The sequence below is a fragment of the Periplaneta americana genome, chromosome 1 (assembly GCF_040183065.1).
Source record: "Periplaneta americana isolate PAMFEO1 chromosome 1, P.americana_PAMFEO1_priV1, whole genome shotgun sequence".
NCBI classification, from domain to species: Eukaryota; Metazoa; Arthropoda; class Insecta; order Blattodea; family Blattidae; genus Periplaneta; species Periplaneta americana.
The window spans coordinates 212,650,556-212,674,428 of NC_091117.1; the positions used below are offsets into that span (position 1 = coordinate 212,650,556).

The following is a 23,873-nucleotide window of genomic DNA, read 5'->3' on the forward strand; positions in this document are numbered from 1 at the left end:
ATCATGGCCTGTTGCCAATCTAAATGCAACTACAGACGATTTTCGTGGTAAATCGGGAATTAACTGTGGATTTTGATGCAGAGAGTTCCATTTTTTCCCTTGAGATTGTGTTATCAAATTTTGTTTGTTGAAGTCTAGTATGTAGATTTAATAAATCTTTTCACAGAGTAATACGTAGATTTATGACGTGAATATGTTAGGAGAAAATCCACAAACGATTAGGGAAAACACGGGAATTTTACTGGAAGCAAATAAAGCGATCGGTTTGGAAGTAAATCCCGAAAAGACAAAGTATATGATTATGTCTCGTGACCAGAATATTGTACGAAATAGAAATATAAAAATTGGAGATTTATCCTTCGAAGGGGTGGAAAAATTCAAATATCTTGGAGCAACAGTTACAAATATAAATGACACTCGGGAGGAAATAAAACACAGAATAAATATGGGAAATGCCTGTTATTATTTGGTTGAGAAGCTTTTATCATCTAGTCTGCTGTCAAAAAATCTGAAAGTTAGAATTTATAAAACAGTTATATTACTGGTTGTTCTGTATGGTTGTGAAACTTGGACTCTCACTCTGAGAGAGGAACATAGGTTAAGGCTGTTTGAGAATAGGGTGCTTAGGAAAATATTTGGGGCTAAGCGGGATGAAGTTACAGGAGAATGGAGAAAGTTACACAACGCAGAACTGCACGCATTGTATTCTTCACCTGACATAATTAGGAACATTAAATTCAGAAATTTGAGATGGGCAGGGCATGTAGCACGTATAGGCGAATCCAGAAATGCATATAGAGTGTTAGTTGGGATGCCGGAGGGAAAAAGACCTTTGGGGAGGCCGAGACGTAGATGGGAGGATAATATTAAAATGGATTTGAGGGAGGTGGGATATGATGATAGAGACTGGATTAATCTTGCACAGGATAGGGACCGATGGCGGGCTTATGTGAGGGTGGCAATGAACCTTCGGGTTCCTTAAAAATCATTTGTAAGTAAGTAAATACGTAGATTTAGTAACAGGTCTGTAAGTAGCAGTGCTGCCCTTCTTTGCTAAAGCATCCGCATTCTCGTTTCCCAGGATTCCACAATGGGATGGTATCCATTGGAATACAATTCTTTTATTGAGTGATATTAATTGAGAGAGCATTTTAGTTATTTCTGCTGTTTGAGATGAAGGTGTGTGTTTAGAGACTATTGATAGAATAGCTGCTTTGGAGTCTGACAATATAACTGCATTTTTAAATTTATTGATGTGGCATAGAAGATTCCTGAGACATTCACTTATTGCAGTGATTTCACCATCAAAACTTGTTGTTCCATATCCAAGAGATCTATAAAGTGAGAAGAGTCAGCACGTAACACCTGCACCGACACCTTGTTCCCTGGAGATCATGGATCTGTCAGTGTATAAATGAAACCAGTTTTGTGGAGGGTACCTAATATTAATTGTCTCTAAAGACAATTGTTTTAGTATTTCAGTGTTTACTTCTGATTTTAGTATTTCTTCTGTTAAATTTAGATTATATTCTATATTTAATAGAAATATGAATGTACAAGTTCGAAGTGCCAAGTACCTAGGCTACCTAGACAGATAATAACCATGTCAAATACAAGTGATTGATTGCCTAACAACTTTTAGTGAATGCTGTGTTTTCCTCCCTAACCACCGGCATATCAAAGAAAAATGCTAACAATAATAATTGCAGGATCATTGGAATTTGCAGAAAGCAAGGTTGCCACCACTTCTTTCACTTTGTTGTACTTTTCATTACATTATGCTGGATACTGAAAGTATATATTGACTCTGGAACTTTCTCCACATGGAGATGACGAGTAGCTGTCAACGAAATCGTCAATTGGTATTCGTGAAAGCAAAAATATGGTTTGGAACATCCAGTCTAAAAAGGAAAATATTATTGGAGTAGTCAGACTAAATGACTGTTACCACTAAGTGAACAACAACAAAGACTTTTCCAGTGGTTAATGAGGAAAACACTGCAATAATACAAAATTAGGTTGCTGTTCAAATAAAATTACTGCAAAGAAATAGCCTTATTCTTATTCTTGTTCTTACATACAAGACAAAATGTTGTTAAGTGACGAGCACTTTTCTATTTCTATTTTTTTTTTTTTCTTTTTTTCAAATTTTGTCCTAGTCTCTTTTTCATGGCCATTTTTCCCAACATTTTACTTGTTCCCTCCAGTAATATGCTTCATCTTCTTGTTATATCACATTCAGTGATTATTTTGAATAATTTAATTAAAGTGTATTAATTTTTATTAGGCCACCATGTCTGCAAGGCCCAGTAATGATAGTTGGAGCAGATGTAACTCACCCTTCTCCTGACCAGACTGATATTCCATCTATTGCTGCTGTAAGTACCAATTTTGTATTTATGAAATAAACTACCATATATATTATATCTTTAGAAGTTGTGACTTTTCTTGAAGTTGGAATATACATATGAAGGAAAAAATGTTTTATTTTAAGTATAGAAGGAAAAAATGTTTTATTTTAAGTAGGCCTATAAAGAGAAAATATTGTGATGCTGCAAAAATCGATACCAGTATTGAGATCCTTATGGAAATATATCATCTTGGTGTTGGCATTCATAATAATGCTAAAGTTATTTTTGGCAGTCCACATTTCCGTCTGTGTATTGCAATTTCTCATAAACTGTTAAATTTTTTTAGGTTTGTTTTTATTCAGGAATGATGTAATTTTTTCTAAAGATTTGCTGCTGTCGTTCTTTATTAAAAAAAACTAATTGACGAATTATTCAAAGTGAATTCTAATGATTTCTTTCTTGATTTTATTTTGCTTACGTGATAAGTGAAGTGGTAGAGACATATGGTTCTAAAAAAATGTTATTTCAAAGGAATTAAAATCATTATCATATCCGTCACGTATTAGACCCTACAGGATCTGTTACGGTCTCATGCCAGCGCTTTCGTGGTCTTCTCAATTTCCTCTTTCCTCTTGGTACATAAGTAAGAATCTGTTTAGGCCATCTAGTGCGATCCATCCTTTCGACATGTTTTTTCCACTGAAGTCGATATTGTTGAACAAAATTAACTATAGGATCCATTTTGAGTTCCTGCAATATGTCCACATTTTTACGGTGTTCCAGCAAAGAGCATCCCGCTGTTCGTCTCATGAACCTCATTTCAGCTGTCGTCAGCCTTTGCTCATCAGCTTTTCTGATTGTCCATGCCTCGCTACCGTAAGTGAGGACCGGTCGAGCTAGTGTTTTATATACCTTTAGCCTTGTATGTTTCTGAACATTGGATGATTTGAAGACTGTGTTAATTATGCCAGTGATTTTTATAAATTTAGATATTTTGTTTGACATATCTTCATCAGTGATGTAAGAGAGGTTATAACCTAAATAATTAAATGAATTAACACGTTCAGTTAAAGTATTATTTATCATGATCTTACTGGGAATTGGGTTCTCTTCCGAAAATGCCATGACTTTCATTTTCTCTTTTGAGATTTCCATATTGAAATCTGAGGCGATTATTTGCAAATTATAAATGGCTCTCTGTAAAGCATCCTCTGTTTGAGCAATAATAACCTGATCGTCGGCAAACATAAGTGTATCGAGAACTGTGTTTCGATTAATTTGAATTCCAGCATGATTACTTTGCCTCCAAATGTATAAAATATGGTTCATATATATAATAAACAACAGAGGGGAAAGACCGCACCCTTGTCTAACACCTTGATTGATGGAAGTCCAGCTAGTAGTTCCGCGTTCAGTTCTTATGGCAATTTCATTTTGTTGATATAAATTATAAATGGAGAGAATGATTTGGTTTGGCACATTATCATAGCGTAAAATCTCTAAAAGTTTATTTCTATCAACTCTATCAAAAGCTTTTATGAAATCAATAAAAGCTAAGTGGGTTTGAATATTAAATTCTCTGTGCTTTTCAATTAAAATCTTCATGGTGAAATAGCTGTCACAACATGATCTTCCTTTTCGGAATCCATTCTGTTCTTCAGTGATTTTGTCTTCGTAAAGATGTGATAGTTTATTTTTGATTATGGCTGTATAGATCTTATATCCCGAATTGAGAAGACTTATACCCCTGTAATTTTCACATAATTTTTTGTTTCCTTTCTTATAAATGGGTACTACAATGGCTTTTTGCGAACTTTCATCTACTTAATGAGACAGAACAAGCAGTGACGGTAAGTGTCAGATGTGTTTGGCTATGCACATGGGAGAGGGTTCGATTCCCATTGAACTAACTACCTAATTTGGTTCTTCTCCAAGGCTTTCCCCAACTTTAAGACAAATGTTAGGTATTCTATGGTGAATCCTCGGCTTCATCTCATCAAAATATCATCTTGCTGTGACCAATTCCATCAACACTAAATAAGCTTGTAGTTGTTACAGTGTTTTTAACAAACTAAAAAGAAATGAACAGGTATGGAAGTACAAGTTTTGAACATTTGTCTTTCTTTCAGTGGGCTCTACGTGATTTTCGGTCAATTTCGTAGGACATGTGTCCATAAAACTGTTATTGTTTTTGTTTTCTAATGCCAGGTGTTTGACAATAAAGTCATTTGACGTCTTGCACTCCAATATTTTTCAAAGATATTATCATGACCAGCCAATGAAGCACAGATTTTGAGGTGTTCCGAATCCATTTCTTGGTTTGAGTTGCACAATGGGCAGTTAGGGGACTGATATATTCCAATTCTATGCAGGTGTTTAGCCAAACAATCATGGCCTGTTGCTAATCCAAATGCAGCTACAGACGATTTTCGTGGTAAATCGGGAATTAACTGTGGATTTTGATGCAGAGAGTTCCATTTTTTCCCTTGGGATTGTGTTATCAAATTTTGTTTGTTGAAGTCTAAGTATGTAGATTTAATAAATCTCTTCACAGAGTAATACGTAGATTTAGTAACAGGTCTGTAAGTAGCAGTGCTGCCCTTCTTTGCTAAAGCATCCACATTCTCGTTTCCCAGAATTCCACAATGGGATGGTATCCATTGAAATACAATTCTTTTATTGAGTGATATTAATTGAGAGAGCATTTCAGTTATTTCTGCTGTTTGAGATGAAAGTGTGTGTTTAGAGACGATTGATAGAATAGCTGCTTTGGAGTCTGACAATATAACTGCATTCCTAAATTTATTGATGTGGCATAGAAGATTCCTGAGACTTTCACTTATTGCAATGATTTCACCATCAAAACTTGTTGTTCCATATCTAAGAGATCTATAAAGTGAGAAGAGACAGCATGTAACACCTGCACCGGCACCTTGTTCTCTGGAGATGAAGGATCCGTTGGTGTGTAAATGAAGCCAGTTTTGTGGAGGGTACCTAATATTAATTGTCTCTAAAGACAATTGTTTCAGTATTTCAGTGTTTACTTCTGATTTCAGTATTTCATAAAACTTACTAAATAAAACTAAAACTTACTACAATTTTATTGCAAACTGGGAATTGTTATCCTGAAAGTAGACAAACAGCAGCAAGTCATTTCATAGGTTTTATTATCGAAATAATGCCTACTGTTGATAGGTCACAATGCTTTAGTGGCAATAGTTTTTCTGCAACATTACTTGTTAATTGCCGTTGTCCATCATACACAGTATTTTCAGATTTACTAGTAATATAATATTCAGTAATCAATTTCATCAGTGGATCTTCCACTACCCCTTCATATTTAACAATTCACTCGATTTAGAATTGATTTCTGATATTGAAAACTTAACATTTCTTCACAAATGGCTGTGAGCTGGCTGGATACACACGATTTTTCTTAATATCATTCTAGTGATATTTATGTTGAGAAAACATGTGAAGTATTTATTATACTAATTTTATATGTTGGCTCATTATTTATTGTCTATGGGCAGGTGTCTGCTAGTCATGATCCAGTGGCATTGTTCAAGTACAACATCCAAATTCGACTACAACCACCAAGGGTTGAAATAATTGAAGATCTCGAGAAAATAATGAAGGCACACTTGTTGTTTTTCTACAAAAATACAGATCGTCAGAAACCCCAAAGAATAATATTTTTCAGAGATGGTGTAAGTGAAGGCCAATTCCAGCAGGTATGTAGAGATATTTAAGTTGACTATTACACTTTTACTATGTCATACTACTTTTGACCAATAAAACGGTACAAAAGAACATCTTTCAACCAATAATGACTACTTATCGCACACTTTTATTGCTTCTCTAGTATTTTTTTTAATTTTTTCATTTCCCTAGCATTTGTTTGTTTTTATCACTACCCTAGCATTTGTTTCTTTGTTTGCCAACATTTCAAACTGCAAATTCTTTATGGAACTATAAAACATGCTTTGCGATCGTCATTTATTTACAGCATAGACAGTCAACTGAAAATGGCGGCTCCATTCAAATGCTTTAGTGAAGCTAACATTAGTGAAATAAAATTTCAGTAAGTCAATTAATATTTTATTGCATTAGAGTACTTTATTTCTTCTAATCTTTATATACTTTCTTCTAATCGTGTAATAGTCAATTAAATCGAGTTTTGATTTTCTCTAGATAAATCAAAACCTCTAATGAGATAAAATGGTCAGAAACGGGTAAACTACAGTGTGATTTATATAGAACTAACACATTTCTTTCTTTCTTTATTTCAAAACGAATGATGCTAGCCACAATTTGTTATACCTCAAATGTAGAGTATCTTTGGGAGATTACTACCCTCTATAGCAAATGTTGAAAATTCTTTATTTATTCTGCTGGAAATTCACTTAATGGCCAGTTTTTAACGTCAAACTACGCAGGAGTTTTGATTCCCTGTCACGAGATGCGCAGATGTTTATTCTTTATTCCTTATTGTTGGCATATGTTTTCGACATTTTGTTTTAGCCACTGAAAATGCAGTACACATTAAATCAACGGCTCTTCCTTGTGAAGCAATACTGGATTACGAATTCAATAAACAACTACCCAAAGAGCATACCAGAGAGAATTTGGTGTTCGTAATCCCCCCCAAAGAAACACAATACTGGAACCGGTAAACAAATTGAAAACAATTGGATCTCTAAAAGAATAATATTATTTTGATGACAATAAATATACAGAATAAAGAGTAAACGTCTGCTCATCTCGTGACAGGGACTGAAAACTCCTGCTTAACTTGACGTTAAAATCTGGTCATTAAGTGAATTTCCAGCTGAATAAATAAAGAATTTTCAACATTTGCTATAGAGGTTACTAATCTCCCAAAGATACTCTAAATTTTAGGTATAACAAATTGTGGCTAGTTTCATTCGTTTTGAAATAAATAAAGAAAGAAATGTGTTGGTTCTATATGAATCACTCTGTATATGAAATTTTGAAGATAGATTTGAAAAGAAATAGAGTAGTAGTAAATGTATATAAAATAAGATTAATAGTAATACATCATAATAAAGTCTCGGGTATTCAACTTAACCAGGACTGAAGGTGATTGAATGGTTGAAACTGCCACATAATTGAGAAACATGTTTGATATTAAATAATTCTTCTTGGGTTGTCAATCAGGTGATTGGATAGTTGCTTCCAAGCTTTCATTGACTAGGTCTGCCATTTTCTTCAGGAATTGAAGTGTTGTGGGACCTCGTCTAGCCGTCAGTAGGGCCAGTCAGGAGCTAGTTTCTAGTCCTGACCACCTGCTTTGTTGATAACGGGTTTCCATGCTGCACTCAGCTGTAGGCCCCCGTCTCTGTTGATATTATTGCCATCTAGCTGGATTTCGATGGCTTCCTTGATGACCAAGTCCCAGTAACCCAATGCCTTGTCCAAGATGGTGGTGATGTGAAATCTAATTTGTGGCCCATTTCCAGGATATGTTGCTCTACTGCCGACTTATTGGGGTAATATAGTCTTACGCTGCATTGATGTTCCTTGCAACATTCCATAATGGTGCATCCCGTCTGGCCAATGTAGCTTTTCCCAAACTCACAACTTATTTTATAGACACCAGGTATCCTGGGACCAAGGTCATATTAACTGGTCTTAGTAAGTTCTGAATCTTTGTGTGCAGCTTATGGAGAGTTTTAATCCCAGGTTTTCTTAGCAGCCTGGCAATCTTGCAAGTCCTACATGTTTGATATTATACAGTGTGAGCATAAATGATTGCCCTAGTTACGAAAATTATTTATGGACTAACGATTTAACATAGAAAATATTTAGATATACAAGTAGATAGAGAAACTCTCCAAGTTTTTTTAACATACCTTATAGGTGCTCGATGTGTGCTCCCCTTGTGACCCTGCAGACATCAAGCCGGTAGTCCAATTCGTCCCATACACGATGAAGTGTATCCATGTCGATTGCAGCGATGGCGTTGATGATGCGGTCGCGTAACTCTGGCAGATTGCCAGTAATGGAGGTACAAAAGCAGAGTCTTTAACATATCCCCACAGGGTGTTATGTCAGGGGAACGTGGAGGCCAGGACAATAGCTGCATATCGTCTCTGCTCGCACGACCAATCCATCTGTTTGGCAATCTGTTGTTCAAGAATTGCTGGCGCAGCATGTAGATTTCTGTGGACTACGCTGGAAGCATGCCCACACTCGTTCAACTGTTTCTTGTGAGACGCGTGGCCGACCAGGAGATTTTTCTTTACACAGACATCCTGTGGTCACTAATTGATTGTACCATCGTCTAATGGTCTTGGGGTCTGGTGGATCTTTATGGAATCTTCGAAAATTTCGCTGCACTGTTATGACTGATCTTGTGGAATGAAATTCCAACGCTACAAATGCACTCTCAATACCAGTCGCCATTTCTGTAAACTCTGTAAACTCAGGTCCTCTACCGGTAAGAAGTGGAATTACACCGCGCGGATAATTTCAAATAAAACTTTGAGAGATACCTTATTTGGTAATATTAGTACCATTGTTGTAACATTCATGGTTTGTCTATAAAAAAATCCCCAAACTAGGGCTATCATTTATGCTCACCGTGTATTTTTCAGAAATGGAGTGCGATTAACAATGAAACAAAAGTAAAAAAAAAAAAAAAGTAAATAAAAAACTTGGTATATTTGAACACCAGTATTGATACACTGTCTACGTTACAATATAGAGATGAGTTAAGCTGTTGTCTCTTGGTAATAGTTGTAAGTAATTTCTGAACAGATTATTGGTGATATGTGTCAACGTCGGTTAAAAACATAGTAACCATGGGTTGTGAAACAACGTTAAAAAGTAATAAAATGTAATTTATATGCATTATTCATAATCATTGGTCACTTACGTGTAGTTAGCCGACGCCTCATTTAATCAGGATGAAGTTTCGCCTACTCTGCCCTAAATCGAAACGAATGTATCCTATATGTTTGTGTTGCATTTATTTGTTTTTCGGCACTGTTGTATTTCTGCATTACATGTCCTTGTTTTTCGGTGCTGTTAGGTTAAAATCTTACAGAATGCAAATAGAAAGCAAAAATGATTATATCCCAATTTGAGTCTGAAGTAGTGATAGACTTAATTATTAAATACAAATATGTAATAGAAAACAAAATAAAGATTGAAAATCATAGAAGAAAAGTTGTTGTTGTTGTTTTGTAATGCCAGGCGTTTGACAATAAAGTCATTTGATCTCTTGCACTCCAATATTTTTCAAAGATATTATCATGGCCAGCCACTGAAGCACAGATTTTGAGGTGTTCCGAATCCATTTCTTGGTTTGATTTGCACAATGGGCAGCTAGGGGACTGATATATTCCAATTCTGTGCAGGTGTTTAGCCAAACAATCATGGCCTGTTGCCAATCTAAATGCAGCTACAGACGATTTTCGTGGTAAATCGGGAATTAACTGTGGATTTTGAAGCATAGAAGAAAAGTAGAAAGCATAGATAGGTCATCAGGAGAGTAATACGAATCCAGGGTCTCTATGATAGCAGGGAAATGTGCAAAGTCCTAGAATCCATCCATAAGCTTTGTTCAGAGATAGCCTAGAATCCATCCATAAGCTTTGTTCAGAGATAGCCTACTCTTTCATCTTGAATGATTTGCACTGCAGTTGTTCTGTGCATCAGTTGCATAGAATCGTAATGTAAGCAGTCAGTTTGCAGGAGAAATAGGATTGTTTCTGTTTGTGTGATATTCCAAGTGATCCATCTGTTGCAGCAAAAATAACACAGTAAACTTCGATAAACGGCATCTCCTGGGATTTTGTGTCACCTAATTTCTCGTAAGAATTCCATTGCATGATTGCTTATTTTTTAAAATTTGTGGAGATTATAAGTGAGCCAGTATAGGGAGTGTAATGTTGATTATTTTATTCAAAAGGATTATGCTGTCTCTTGTGATTTTGTTTTAATCCATTCTAGTGCTTTCATAACTTCAATTGTTGTAACATGTAAAAAGTAAAATTTATCTTGTGAAGGTAAGGAGTTTGTCAGATAGTTGATTTAAAGTCAGATTTTTAGTTTCATTGTCGATTTTGAATGGTGGTTTTGTGAACCATTCATGTTGGCAGAATGTTACAATCAATCTAAATTTTTCTGCACCAGTCCCAAAAAAATGTGTTTATATATTTGCATATTTCAAATAAAATAGAAGAAGGATCGATGATTTTATGAATGTACTGAAACTTTGCATTTCGAATGGCCTGAGTTGTTTTGTTTCTAAGTGTTTTGTAGGTGTTTCCAGATTTTGCTTGCACTTATCTTGTCTGAAGGTTCTGTCCTAAGGTTTCGTATTGTTTGAGTCATCCAAGGAACAGGCTGTCTGGAAATCCGTCTGGTTTTCACAGGTGTATGCTTTTCGTATAACTGATCATCTCGACTTTGTCATCTACTTTCGGCAGACTCCAGACATTGCGCCAATTCAAATGAAGAGAATCATTTTTAAGTTAGGTTTCGTCAGTGTGTTTCAAGTCTCTAGACATTATTCTATATCTACTTTTCATATTCTAATGTACCTACAAGCATGTACTTTGTAATGTACTAATTTCAGAGTTTCAGTCACTACAATAATTGTCGTCATCACCACTAGCACCACATTGTCATATCCCCATTTCCTCTTCTAATGTTCCTTAAATGTTTGCTACAGTAGCATGCAAATTAATCCGAACACGACATATTTTTACATTTTCTGTCCTTGTTGGCCTCACAGCTGCTCATACCACTTTAATTGACATCTGTAGTACGTGTAATTCCATTGTTGAAGGTCTGTCGTTATTATTTTTTTATAATATGTGACATTTTGCCTGTTGTTTTGTACTTATAAGCATTTCAGTTGTGTTGAAGACTTAATACTACAATCCTGTGTACATTCTGTCGTCTTCACAAATGGATACAACTCCACGAAAACGGTCTAAAATTATAACATTAGCAGAGCATTCTTCTATGACACAGAGGCAAATTGCTGCAGAATGTCACATCGGTTTGGCTACTGTTAATTCGATCATAAAACGATACAGGGAGACTGGATCCATCACACCCCAGAAAAAAGGAAACTGTGACCGGAAAAGAAAGACTTCACCTGCAGATGATCGTTTAATTGTTAGGAAAAGTAAATAAAATCCTAGACTAACTGCTGTCGACTTAACCCACGAGTTAATGGCTACCACTGGGGCGAATATTCATGTCACAACAGTGCGGCGTAGGCTTTTGGAAGCTGGACTAAGGGCTCGTAAGCCTATTAAGAAGCAACTGCTAACCCCTGTTATGTGCAAAAAACGCTTAATGTGGGCAAAATTACATCAACACTGGACAGTGAATGACTGGAAGAATGTACTTTTTTCCGATGAGTCTCATTTCGAGGTCCACGGCCACCGTGTTTCTTACATACGGAAAGGATCCGAAAAAGTAACAGCAGCTCATCTCCAACAAGCACCCAAATACCCCCCTAAAGTAATGTTTTGGGGTTGTTTTACACATGAAGGGCCTGGAGCATTAATACCTATCAAGGGAATGATGAATTCTGACAAATATATTCACTTATTGGAAACCAGAATCGTACCCCAGCTGCAAAAATCATTTCCGGATGGCAGAGGTGTGTTCCAACAAGACCTGGCACCATGCCATACGTCTCGAAAAACTACAGAATTCTTCAACAAGAAGAATATTCAGGTACTCCCCTGGCCAGGCAACTCACCCGACATCAACCCCATTGAGAACGTGTGGTCAATTTGCAAAAGAAGAATGCAAAAAATGGATTGTTCTACAAAGGAGAAGATGATTTCTGCCCTCATTGGTGTATGGTTTCGCGATGAAGAAATGAAGAATATTTGTGGGAAATTAGTGGAATCCATGCCAAATCGTCTCAGAGCTGTTATTAGGAACAAGGGAGGCCACATAGATTACTGAGGTATGTCTTAGATCCTTTTTTTATCCCGTTTGAGTGTTTTTGCGTAAGTAATTACGTTGTTAGGATTAATTTGCACGCTACTGTACTGCATTGTATGTATTGCTTTACATTTTACTGTACTGTATAGTGTATTTAGGCCTATGCCCTTCATATACATAATAATAAACGCGTTTTGTTGCTATAAATAGAGTTTTAATGCACTTTCTGCTGTTCTTTTAGGTTATTTCAGTTAATCCGGACTTTCGTTAAACCTGTCAACTTATCCCCCCAATTAGTCTGGTTTCACGAGGTTTTATTGCATTTAAAAATAAAATTGTATCTTATAAAAATTTACTTGAAAATGAATCTGTAGAAGGAAGTTGTGCCAACGGAAAGGTTGAAGTTTTATATTGTTCATACAGGTTTTGAATAGCGAGTTGACAGCAATTAAACGAGCTTGTATGTCGCTGGATTCCGAATATAAACCCAGGATAACATTCCTAGTAGTTCAGAAACGTCATCACACCAGGTTCTTTCCCACAAGAAGGGAGGATGAAGATGGAAGAAACCGCAATGTACCACCAGGTTTAGTGGTAGATGAGCAGATTACACATCCCATTGAATTGGATTTCTTCTTGGTCAGCCATGCCAGCATTCAGGTATAGTATCCTTAATCTGCTAAGTAGTGAGAGGAATGGGTATGGCTATCATTTCAATTCATTCTTCATAAAATGTGATTATTATTCTTATAAATTTTCGAACCTTATGCAAAATAGCCAGTAATGTGTGAGCATGAGAACTACTTCTGAAAGTAGCAATGACTTAAACTACAGCCAACCAGTCTCTGGCTCTGACATTTCGCTTGGAAAGAGAAGAGAGAACGAGAGGGAAAGATAGTGACCAGCATTGCCAACCTGTGGCATTTTGATGTTGTGCAAAGAACCTCGAAATTCCACTGTGAATGAAACTATTCTGCTAAATTTTAACCTTAAAACACACTGGTTTGGTTTAAAGTAATGTTTTTAATTCTATTGTAAATTGCTGTTACAAGACTTGAGTTCTGATATGCGAAGATTAATTCAATCGCAGTTTGCAATGCTGGGGGAGAGGCTGGCACTAGAGGTTAAAGTTGTCTGCTAGAACCAACCAGCTATGAGCGTCTGATGTATTTAGCACGATGTTGTCACTTCTTTTTTTATGCGAAGCATGTGGCGAACGAGTCGTTAGTTCTTAGTACAGGCGAAGTAGTTGTGTTGTTTTGTGCTTGAGCGATTTACGGTGCCTGTAAACCTAATTATTGATATAGTAATATGGCCAGTGGTCGTCAGAATCAAAGAAGGAAAAAATCGGCTCTTTTAAGAGCTAAAGTCATGAATTTATATACAGATTGCGTGAATATTTTGAGAAGGAGCGAGACAATGGAGAACCTCTTCTCCCTGTTACGAAAGTGGTAGATAGAGTTTGTGACGCTTTGAAGTTGAGAAAAACAACCGTTAAAAGTGTGGCGTCTTTCCACTTGAGTATTAACAGATTCTAAGGAAAGTAGAGTATTTCATTTGATATACTGGACTTTCATTATAAAGATATTCCCATAGTCTGTGGTAATATACTGTAGGTCTATGTATAACTTAAATATGCATTCCCATTAGTTTTTATTCTGTTATAATTATTTAGCTGTGTACATTAACGAAAGATGCGATTGTGTAAAATGATTTACATACGCATCCGCATTAGTTTTTTTTTTTTTTTTGTGATCTACGCTAGCTGTGTACATTAACGAAGGCTGTGATCTAAGTTATATGTAAAATTATTTATAGGCAAGCCTACGCGTTCGAATTAGTTTTTATTCCGCGCCACAAAATCGGCCGGCGAGCGCGTGACAGTTTTCATTCTGTCTATACGTATCGGCAACACTGTCTCCCTCGGTCACGAGAAACGTCAGGGCCGGAGAACGATCGGCTGTACTGTAAACTGCATTACTTTTGATGTTGACTCTTGGGTGGTTGCAAACAGTGTTGCCATCTGTAAACTATATGTTTCATTTATACCTTGTATTGTTTGTATACTATATTTTCTCGAATACTCCGTGCAATTTTTTTCCGAAATATACAAGTAAAAAATACGTGTGTGTTTGACTTATTCGAAATAAAGTTGCAACATTGCCTTATTTTCCTCCCGCACAACTCAGAAGGTATAGTGCATGCCATTATCTTCTCGCACGGGTATTTAAATTGTTAATACTGTAGGGAGTTTCCATATATAGACTCACGGACCAATAAAATCACCCATTACGAAGGATGACCGCAGAGAAACGTTTCGTTGTATTGTTCCCTAAATGGGTAAGCAGGGGCCTATTGCATGCAGCTAAAATTACTATCTTTATTGACGACAAATTAGTAAGTAAGTAAAAAATCAGTCAGTTCTGTTGCATAAGTCTGCATTGATTAATTTGTCATGACAAGTGATAAACACTAGTAATAACTGTTTCAATTGTAAAATAGTTAGAATCGCGAGTACGTTTTTAATCAGTCTTTTTTTGCTTAACTTTCTTAAGTGTAGAAATAACATTTTTAATGTAATAGGAATTAATCTTCAAATAGTGACAGAGAAGAAGAATTCGTATGTAGGTGGAGAACATTTAGGCAAAAATATTGCTTTTCAAGAATTCGAGTTAAAAGATAGATTTTGAATGTCAAGAATTAAATTTGTTTGCTACAGCAGAGCATTATTTACGTCCTTTAACACAGAGGATTTTGTCTATAACCAAGAGAAGGTTATTTTAATAATAATTTAATCAAAGACTATTAAAAACATAGGCCTAATTAAGAAATTAGCAATATTCATTTGAAAGATAATAATGAAAATACATACCGTAGCTCTCTTCCTAAAGTTTGGTCAAATTCTATCTTGCATATATTTCCTTTCCTCATTTGGTGGTACCAGACCAATATTGGAGCATACTGGCGGTATTTTCTCCATTTATTTTATTTTACTTTCTTCGTCAAATTGTAAGAAAACTGTCCAAATAATCTATATTCTTTTCTTCTCTTAATTTATCAAGAAAGATGATGCTACGATCATTTTGCGCAATTTTTTAACAATGAAACACACAAATGTTGAATATTATGTGTGCATCGTAGACTAAGTTTGCCTTTCTTTTTTAGTAATTCAATTAATGCAGAATTAAAAATAATAAAACAGATTATAGTATTATAGCACTACTTTTTTCGCATTATTTTAAAATAGGATTGTCAGTAAGGCTGTTTATCACTTGTAAAATATGCTAGTCATGACAGATTAGTAAAATTGTGTTATGCAACAGAAATTACTAAAATTTGTAATTTGTCATCCATATGTTGTAAATTGTTACTTGTCACTACAGTCGAGCCGTTCTAATTTCCGGCAGCAAATCACACGACAGCTTCTGGTCAGCTGACATGCTGCTTCACTGGCAGTGGTTGTCGTCAAGGTTATGCAGACGACATACCGCTTCCCGCTCACAATGGATGTTACTGCGTTGTCAAGTCTACCCTTGTACTCTTAACGAAGTTTTAGCACATGTCTAGTCTTAGACATCGAACGAAAAATTATTTCCTACGATAAATAAGTAGTAATATATGAATACATAATATTATATATTATTGTTATTGTTGATCCTAGCATCCCAGGACACAGAAGACTTACCATGTTGTGCTATAATTGGTTTTTACGACCATTTGAAGTAACGATTTTCGTAAATACGGAAACAATATTAGAAATTACTAAAATAGGAGAAAGCTGTAAAATATAATAAATAAACATTGTTTTGTGAATGAATAACTAAAACCACACAACGTGTAAATTAAGTAAAATATGTTAGTGTTAAAAATTTTGTTATGATAAGTCATTGCTACATAAAAAAATTACACGAAGAACCTTGCCTACCAGTATTGTTCAATTTAGAGGTGCTACGCCTAGATCGCTACAATCATTGTTAGTACCTGCCGCCGCCATAGTTCTCAGTTTATTTTCTTCTTTGCCGGATTGTCCATACTTCTCTGTCGTTATTTGAGAAACCGTGAACTTGTTCACATCACACGCATCAGCTTTTCTTTGCACCACTTGCATTAAAGGCAATAAACTACCCTTATTTTCACGTTCATTTTCGAAATAATATCTAACGCTAAGAATCATTTCTCTGCTTTGCGAATTGATGGCCTTCCGACTCCTCCGCGGCATTGTGATGCTGAAAACTCAGCGATAACGCAGCACTAACAACAATAACACTGCACTACCGACTGATTGTTTGACAACCAGCTATTAGAACTGCGTTCGTTCACTATTGGCTTGATAGAGATTTAGCAACACCGCTATTGCCTATCTTCGTCGCGCCAAAAGTCGAGAAGGCGTGGCCACGCCGGAAATAAGAACGGCTCGACTGTAGTGTCTTTTATGCAGTAGGCCCTTGTCATTATAGGACAGCTTGGTTGTGTGGCTATCACTTCTTTGTACCCAAGTTAACTTAGTTATTGTTGTATGGAGTTTCTTTCCCTTAAGAGACTAACCTGGCTGCCAACTGTCTCAGCCTATTGCAATAGTAGTTTTGGTCCACGTGGGATATTTTATTTCCCCAGTGCATATCATATCTGGCAGCATTCTCCTATCTGCTGCTCAGGTAGGTGTATGATGCATGATAGGATATCTGGGTTTGCTGAATATCTATCCTTGCAGTAGAAGGAGAAAATTGTATTATTTATTTACGTAATTACTTATTTACTTACATATTCACTTATTTATTTTTATTATTTATGTATTTAGGGCTGGTATTATAAACACCGTTTAAACCTCACTTTCAATTTAAACTCAAGTCTTTTGTTCTGCTTCATATTATAAACAACATGAACTACCATTAATCTTGAGTTAACTTGAGTTTAACTGGATTGGCAGTCTTCTGCCATTTAAACTGCAGTTCAAGGCTCAACAATGCAAGATGGAGCTTCCGCTATACAATGGACATGACAGATGTTTTCAGAAATCTTATGAGTGATGGTGAGGAAGTGATCAATATTACTGAGTGACCAAGAACTTTTCGAAATTGAGTGCACCATCTTGAAATATAAATGAACATAAGTTTTAAAACAGATTTAGGCTTTCTAAGTAGACGTCCTGTCCTAATCTTCCTTGTTTCGAAAAATTGAAACTCGAATACAACATGCAACAAAAAAATGAAAAAGTGCTAAAATATGTGTATTTTAGGGTTTGAATTTAAAGATTATTTGAAAAGGGAAACGATTTCCTTTTTATTTTTGAAAACATTCTGTTGAACCTCTGCATCAGTTATTATATAGTTGCACTGCGCTATTTTTCCTCTGATAATGATGGAAGATTTCGGATGTATCCATAAACCTAATGTAAGCCTATTGCGCATTGTACTGTGTGTGGCAGACAGTCTCCTGGTAAAATTTACCATGAAATATTGGGATTGTTTTATAAACACACTAATAATATTACGTAACAATCTAAACTCATAAAAATAATTTTATGATTTGACAGACTTCTGTTTCATAAACATTCTACACAACTTATAAAATACGCCCACTCATATTATAGTTCATTAGTCAGCTGGAGTTCAGTCACGGATGGTCATGCATGGTTTATTCTGGTTGCAGTGTGTTTGGGAGTATAAAGTTGGTAGCCAGCATTAAGAAGCTATTTGAGGTTAAGTCTGACAAGCATACTGAAGTAAGCAGTATTGGTTCTCTACAAGTTTTTTATGATATTTTTTCTGTTATTGAAGAACAAAGATGTTTCTTAATGGAGATTGTTCACGAGCATCTGCCATTTTAACAGCAATAACATAATAAAACAGCAGCGATCGTCTCCATTTCTTTCCTTTCCTACTGATTGTGTATACGTATTCAGTCTCTCTTTTTACTTTATTATGTTTTTTATTATTCAAATCATGCAAATCAAGATTTCAGGTATAACTCCCTGTAAAGTTGATTTGAATAATTTCGAGGGAAAAGTTGTTCCGGAGCCGGGTATCGAACCCGGGACCTTTGGTTTAACGTACCAACGCTCTACCACTGAGCTACCCGGGAACTCTAACCGACACCGATCCAATTTTTCCCTCTATATCCACAGACCTCAAAGTGGGCTGACAACCGTCAAGCAACCAACTTCGAGTGCACACTGACTCCGTGTGACTTACGGAGTCAGTGTGCACTCGAAGTTGGTTGCTTGACGGTTGTCAGCCCACTTTGAGGTCTGTGGATATAGAGGGAAAAATTGGATCGGTGTCGGTTAGAGTTCCCGGGTAGCTCAGTGGTAGAGCGTTGGTACGTTAAACCAAAGGTCCCGGGTTCGATACCCGGCTCCGGAACAACTTTTCCCTCGAAATTATTCAAATCAACTTTACAGGGAGTTATACCTGAAATCTTGATTTGCATAATACACGTCACTGTTCGTTAACAGAAAACCACAATTTAAGTCACACGGAGTCAGTGTGCACTCGAAGTTGGTTGCTTGACGGTTGTCAGCCCACTTTGAGGTCTGTGGATATAGAGGGAAAAATTGGATCGGTGTCGGTTAGAGTTCCCGGGTAGCTCAGTGGTAGAGCGTTGGTACGTTAAACCAAAGGTCCCGGGTTCGATACCCGGCTCCGGAACAACTTTTCCCTCGAAATTATTCAAATCAACTTTACAGGGAGTTATACCTGAAATCTTGATTTGCATAATACACGTCACTGTTCGTTAACAGAAAACCACAATTTAAGTCACACGGAGTCAGTGTGCACTCGAAGTTGGTTGCTTGACGGTTGTCAGCCCACTTTGAGGTCTGTGGATATAGAGGGAAAAATTGGATCGGTGTCGGTTAGAGTTCCCGGGTAGCTCAGTGGTAGAGCGTTGGTACGTTAAACCAAAGGTCCCGGGTTCGATACCCGGCTCCGGAACAACTTTTCCCTCGAAATTATTCATTTTTTATTATTATTTTTAAGTTAATATTTGTATACCGGTATGATTTTTCTGCATGTGATTTGATCCTGGTTGAGTGGAAGAGAAGGCCTGATGGCCTTAACTCTGCCAGGGAAAATAAAACTATTATTATTAGCAGTAATACCAATCGTATTCCACTACAGTTTAACTTAACCGAGACTCTGTAATATGGCGCATTGAGTTAAACTCTAAGGTTTAACTTTGGTTTAATTCAATCTTCAGATTAACCATATTTATAATACCGGGTCTTAATTAATTAATTAATTTTATTTATTTATGTATTTTTTTAGGGTTATCATATGTCCCATTTTGGCCAGGATAGCCCTAGTTTGGTGACTCTATCCCAGTGTCCACCTGGTTTGTACTTTGATCGACACCATTCTGGAGGTTTGATTCCATCTTGCTTTCAGGTGGTGTTAACTACAGCTGAAGGCTGATTGCCTGCCATCTGTTCTACATATTTCATAATGCTTATGTCTTATATGCTTGCTGCCTTTTTTTTTTCTAAAGAAATACCCCCCCATAGATTGAATGTATCTCAGGGCCATAGTACGACCACAAGGATTAGATCAATGGAGAAAATCCACGACCCTATTAGGAATCGAACTCGCTACCTTCCAGCCTGCAGCACAATGCCTTAACCTCGATGCTATGACGCACCCCCATATTCGTCCATGTAGGCCTATTTGGCAATTGAAAATGTTTCAGTTTGCCCTGTTTGTTTATGTGTCTAATCGTTATTTATTTCTCCTTTCAGGGTGTCAGTCGACCTACAAAATACCACATGTTGTGGAATGATGATGACAATATGAGCACAGATGAAATAGAAGCACTTACTTATTATCTGTGTCACATGTTCTCAAGATGCACGCGCAGTGTATCATACCCAGCTCCCACATATTATGCACATCTTGCAGCTTTTCGAGCACGTGCATATATTGAAGGGTTAGTACACATTTTCCATTAAATTAAAGAATTTGCAGTGAAATCCACAGAGATTATGAACACCAGCTGAGAATTTGCTCGAGCCCATGCTCACTGTACTCAGAATTTCGTTGAAATGATTAATTTCATACAAATACATTCAAATAATTGAAAAGTTAAGCTTTTATAGTATATATACCTGCAGCATGTATCTAGTGTACGTGCTTTGTGATTATTTTGAATACAGAAGTATATATAGTTCAGAGGAATGTTTGTTTTGCTTTTCATCACTTTCAATTTTATGACATAATGTCACATCCAGAAAATAAATAGTTTGACTATTAAAATAAGGCTTAATTTAAAAACTTCTTGCATTTTTATCATATTCTACATTTGTCAACATAGTCATCCTGTCTGACTCCAAAGCTGCAATCCAGTCCATCAGCTCAACTACATCCCCTAAAATGGAAAAAATAAAAGAAATTCATTGCATGGTAAAACAAGTTCAAATGCTAAATAAAAAAGTGGTCTTCTAATGGATCCCGGCCCACTATGGACTGAACGGTAACGAGAAAGCAGATATGTTAGCAAAGAAAGGAACTAAAATCAACTTAAAAACAAATTTCAAGTTCCCATATGAATCAATAAAACGAGTCATAAAAAGAAAAAGTAACAGCGAACAGGCAAAACATCAAAATTGAAAGAATCATTAAAAGATCCAAAACTAATTCCTGATCTACCTCGAAAATCTGCCGTGGCCATGTTTAGATTGATTACCCGTACTGGTCATGATTGCCTCAGTAAACACCTCCATCGTATTGGAGTACTGAATTCACCTAAATGCTTTACTGTGCACCAGAGAAGAGGACATGGAGATGGAGCACCTGGCTAATTGTGAAACTCTTAGGATATTTGTGGACCTTCCATCAAAATATTGGGAGGCAAGAAGGATGATGACTTCATTGTAAAATCCAGAGCATTAGATACACACACACACTCACACACACATTTGTCACCTGCTCAAAACCAACTCTCTTTAATTAACATTTCAGCGTAATTGCCACGCACATTGAGACAATTCTTACAGGGTACAAGATTTTGTATACTCTGTTCTGTTCATAGAAATTGATCACCTGTAACAGCATCTCGAAGACAGCAAGTTGGCCACCTAACAAATATCAACTTGTAAAATTTCATCTTCAACCATTCATTGCCTTTATAAATTCAATAGATTTTGAACAATTGTAGCAATGCATTTATAACTAGGATACACACATTTATCATTCAATTTTTATACAATTATCAATTTGTTAAAAAAAAAAAACCAATTGCAATATTTCCAATCATGTATATATACTTTCTTTTCTTTTTATTTCGGTTAAGCCATATATATGTATTTGTATTAATTCTCTATCTTCCTTAGGTAATATCAATGTATCCAAATGTATATTTATCGTAGGAAACGGAAAATCTAAAACATGTAGTATTACTCTGTAATGGAGCATGTTGTTCAATTAAAAAAAAAAAAAATCACCTGTAACATTAGCCAGTTCCTACTGGTGTCCTTTCTCTCATCATTGGTAGATACAGTAAAACTTATTCTATGTACATTTCACACATATGTTTTTTGAAGTCCCAGCAAAATTCCTATACTTTTCATGTTAATTTATTTTTGTTATACTTTTTTTACACTTACACGATTGTATCTTAAACCCTAGGGGATACAGAACGTCATTTATATGTTCAAAATCAATTTTCCTCGACATTATGTTTGCTGTGAAAATGTGAGAATGCAAAAGTACAGAATGTGTTAATTTTAAAGATGTGGCCCACTTTGAAATTCGTGGAAATTCGAAGCTGCCCATCCTTTCCTCCACCAATACGTTCTTTAATGGTGCTGTAACTGCTTTAAAAGCAGGAAACATTTTATAACATTATATATATATTTATTTATTTATTTACTTACTTATTCTTTTATTTATTTCAGGCGGACCATAACAATGACAAATCTTGCAAATGAGCAGAGAAAATACTTTGAAACTGCAGCTTTGGGAAATATTATTACAAGCAGTCCCATGTATTTTGTGTAAGAAACAAACAGCATATACAGGTAATATCATATTTCTAATTGATATTAAACTAATTTCCTATTGGAATTTTAAACTTTTTTCTATGTGGTAACATTTCTATACATACCGTATTATAAAATTTGTTGTTTATATATGAGGCTATCAAGTGCAAAACTCGCCTTATCCAAAATTTAAAAAAATGAGTTACATATGGGATGTTGTACTTCTTGCAGCTCTCTATCTACTGATATTATAGTCGGTTTGTGCAAATCTTGTCTAATTCCTCTTCCATAGAGCTCAGAAAACTACTATCAAATGCAAAACTGTCCATATCCATAACGGTTTTTCCTGTTTTTTGACAAATCACTTTACCTGGATGAGGCGAGTTTTGCCTTTGATAGCCTCAATATATTTCTGCTTTGATTCAATATGGAAGAAAAATTATCTGTCACTATTTATTGCTTAAAAATGTACACAATAGAGCTTCATATTATTCCATTTCTTCACTGAAACTGTCACAGTTTCTGAAAAGATAATTGTATTATTAAATTGTATAATTTTATTATTAAAATCATGTAAATTCAGGTTATAATGACAATTCGTTTCGAAAGTTCAACTCATCTAATTCAAAACTTGTTTTCTTATGTTATAACTAGTGTTAGGAAGTTTATGCTCTGAAGACACCTTTAATATGTATGCATCTATGCTCTTAAAATGAGTAAAATATGTCCAAATTGTAACACACAACTTAAAACTAGCTACTAAAGGTAAATTAAGTCAGTTAAATGATTTCTAGCTTATGAACCTTTATGCTTTCCTTTCGACTTTTTTTTTTTCTTTTCTTTTCTCTAACAAAATTAGGTACAGCCAGCACCACTGATTTTGGCGTATAACCGTATTGTCAGTGCCCAGTGAACGAGCCACTGTTTTGTATGAATGAGTTGCAATAATTACTCTGTTGTTCGTATTTTCACACCTTCCACTTACATGAGATGGTATCCAAAATATTCTGGTCAGAAACTTACTTTGGGCCTAATGACTGCCATCGCCATCGCCATCGCCATTGCCATTACCCTCCCTTTCTTCACATACACACTGGTCCAAATGCATCCTGGAAGTTGTGCACTTGGAGGGTGTTCAGCACTGACTGCGTTTCTTCTTGGATCATCTCATTCATGTCGAACCGCCTGTCTTTCAACTTGACTTTCAATCAAGGGAATAGAGCAAAGTCACAGGGTGCCAAATCAGGCGAATAGGAGGGGGGGGGGGGTCAACAGTCATCTGGATTTTGGTCAAAAGAATTAAGGTGCACAAGTACAACTTCAAACAATGCTTAATAGATAAATCAAGAATAGTACAACACAGCTTTGAATCCGGACACAAAATAAAGTGGGAAAATACTTCAATCCTACAAACTGAGCGTTCTCTGACACAGAGGAAATATAAGGAAGCCGCACATATGAGTTTTTCGGACAATGCCATTAGTCAACCTAGTCTAATTCTTCCGGATATTTGGTTACCCATAGTGGAACAAGACATCAGAAATATTCAATACAAAGGGAAGAATGCTGTCACCAACACCACGTAGACCATCTGGGGTCATCTCCACCAT

The 23,873-nt window shown here is 36.0% G+C and overlaps 1 protein-coding gene across 6 annotated transcripts in view; it reads left to right on the forward strand.

The window, feature by feature from the left end:
• The window catches only part of LOC138707872 (protein argonaute-2-like), a 129,983-nt gene that overhangs the window by 94,210 nt on the left and 11,900 nt on the right, over positions 1–23,873 (forward strand). For 5 of the 6 annotated variants that reach the window (XR_011334409.1, XM_069837902.1, XM_069837892.1 and 2 more), the window contains 5 exons: positions 2,288–2,378; positions 5,885–6,085; positions 12,717–12,953; positions 20,026–20,213; positions 22,180–22,302. Coding sequence is in view for 4 of the 6 variants with exons in the window: in XM_069837902.1 (XP_069694003.1) it covers positions 2,288–2,378; positions 5,885–6,085; positions 12,717–12,953; positions 20,026–20,213; positions 22,180–22,282 (820 nt within the window). In the remaining 2 variants the exon portion in view is untranslated. Of the gene's footprint in view, positions 1–2,287; positions 2,379–5,884; positions 6,086–12,716; positions 12,954–20,025; positions 20,214–22,179; positions 22,303–22,917; positions 23,029–23,873 lie in introns of all 6 variants that reach the window. The other variant, XR_011334410.1, reaches the window with a different exon arrangement.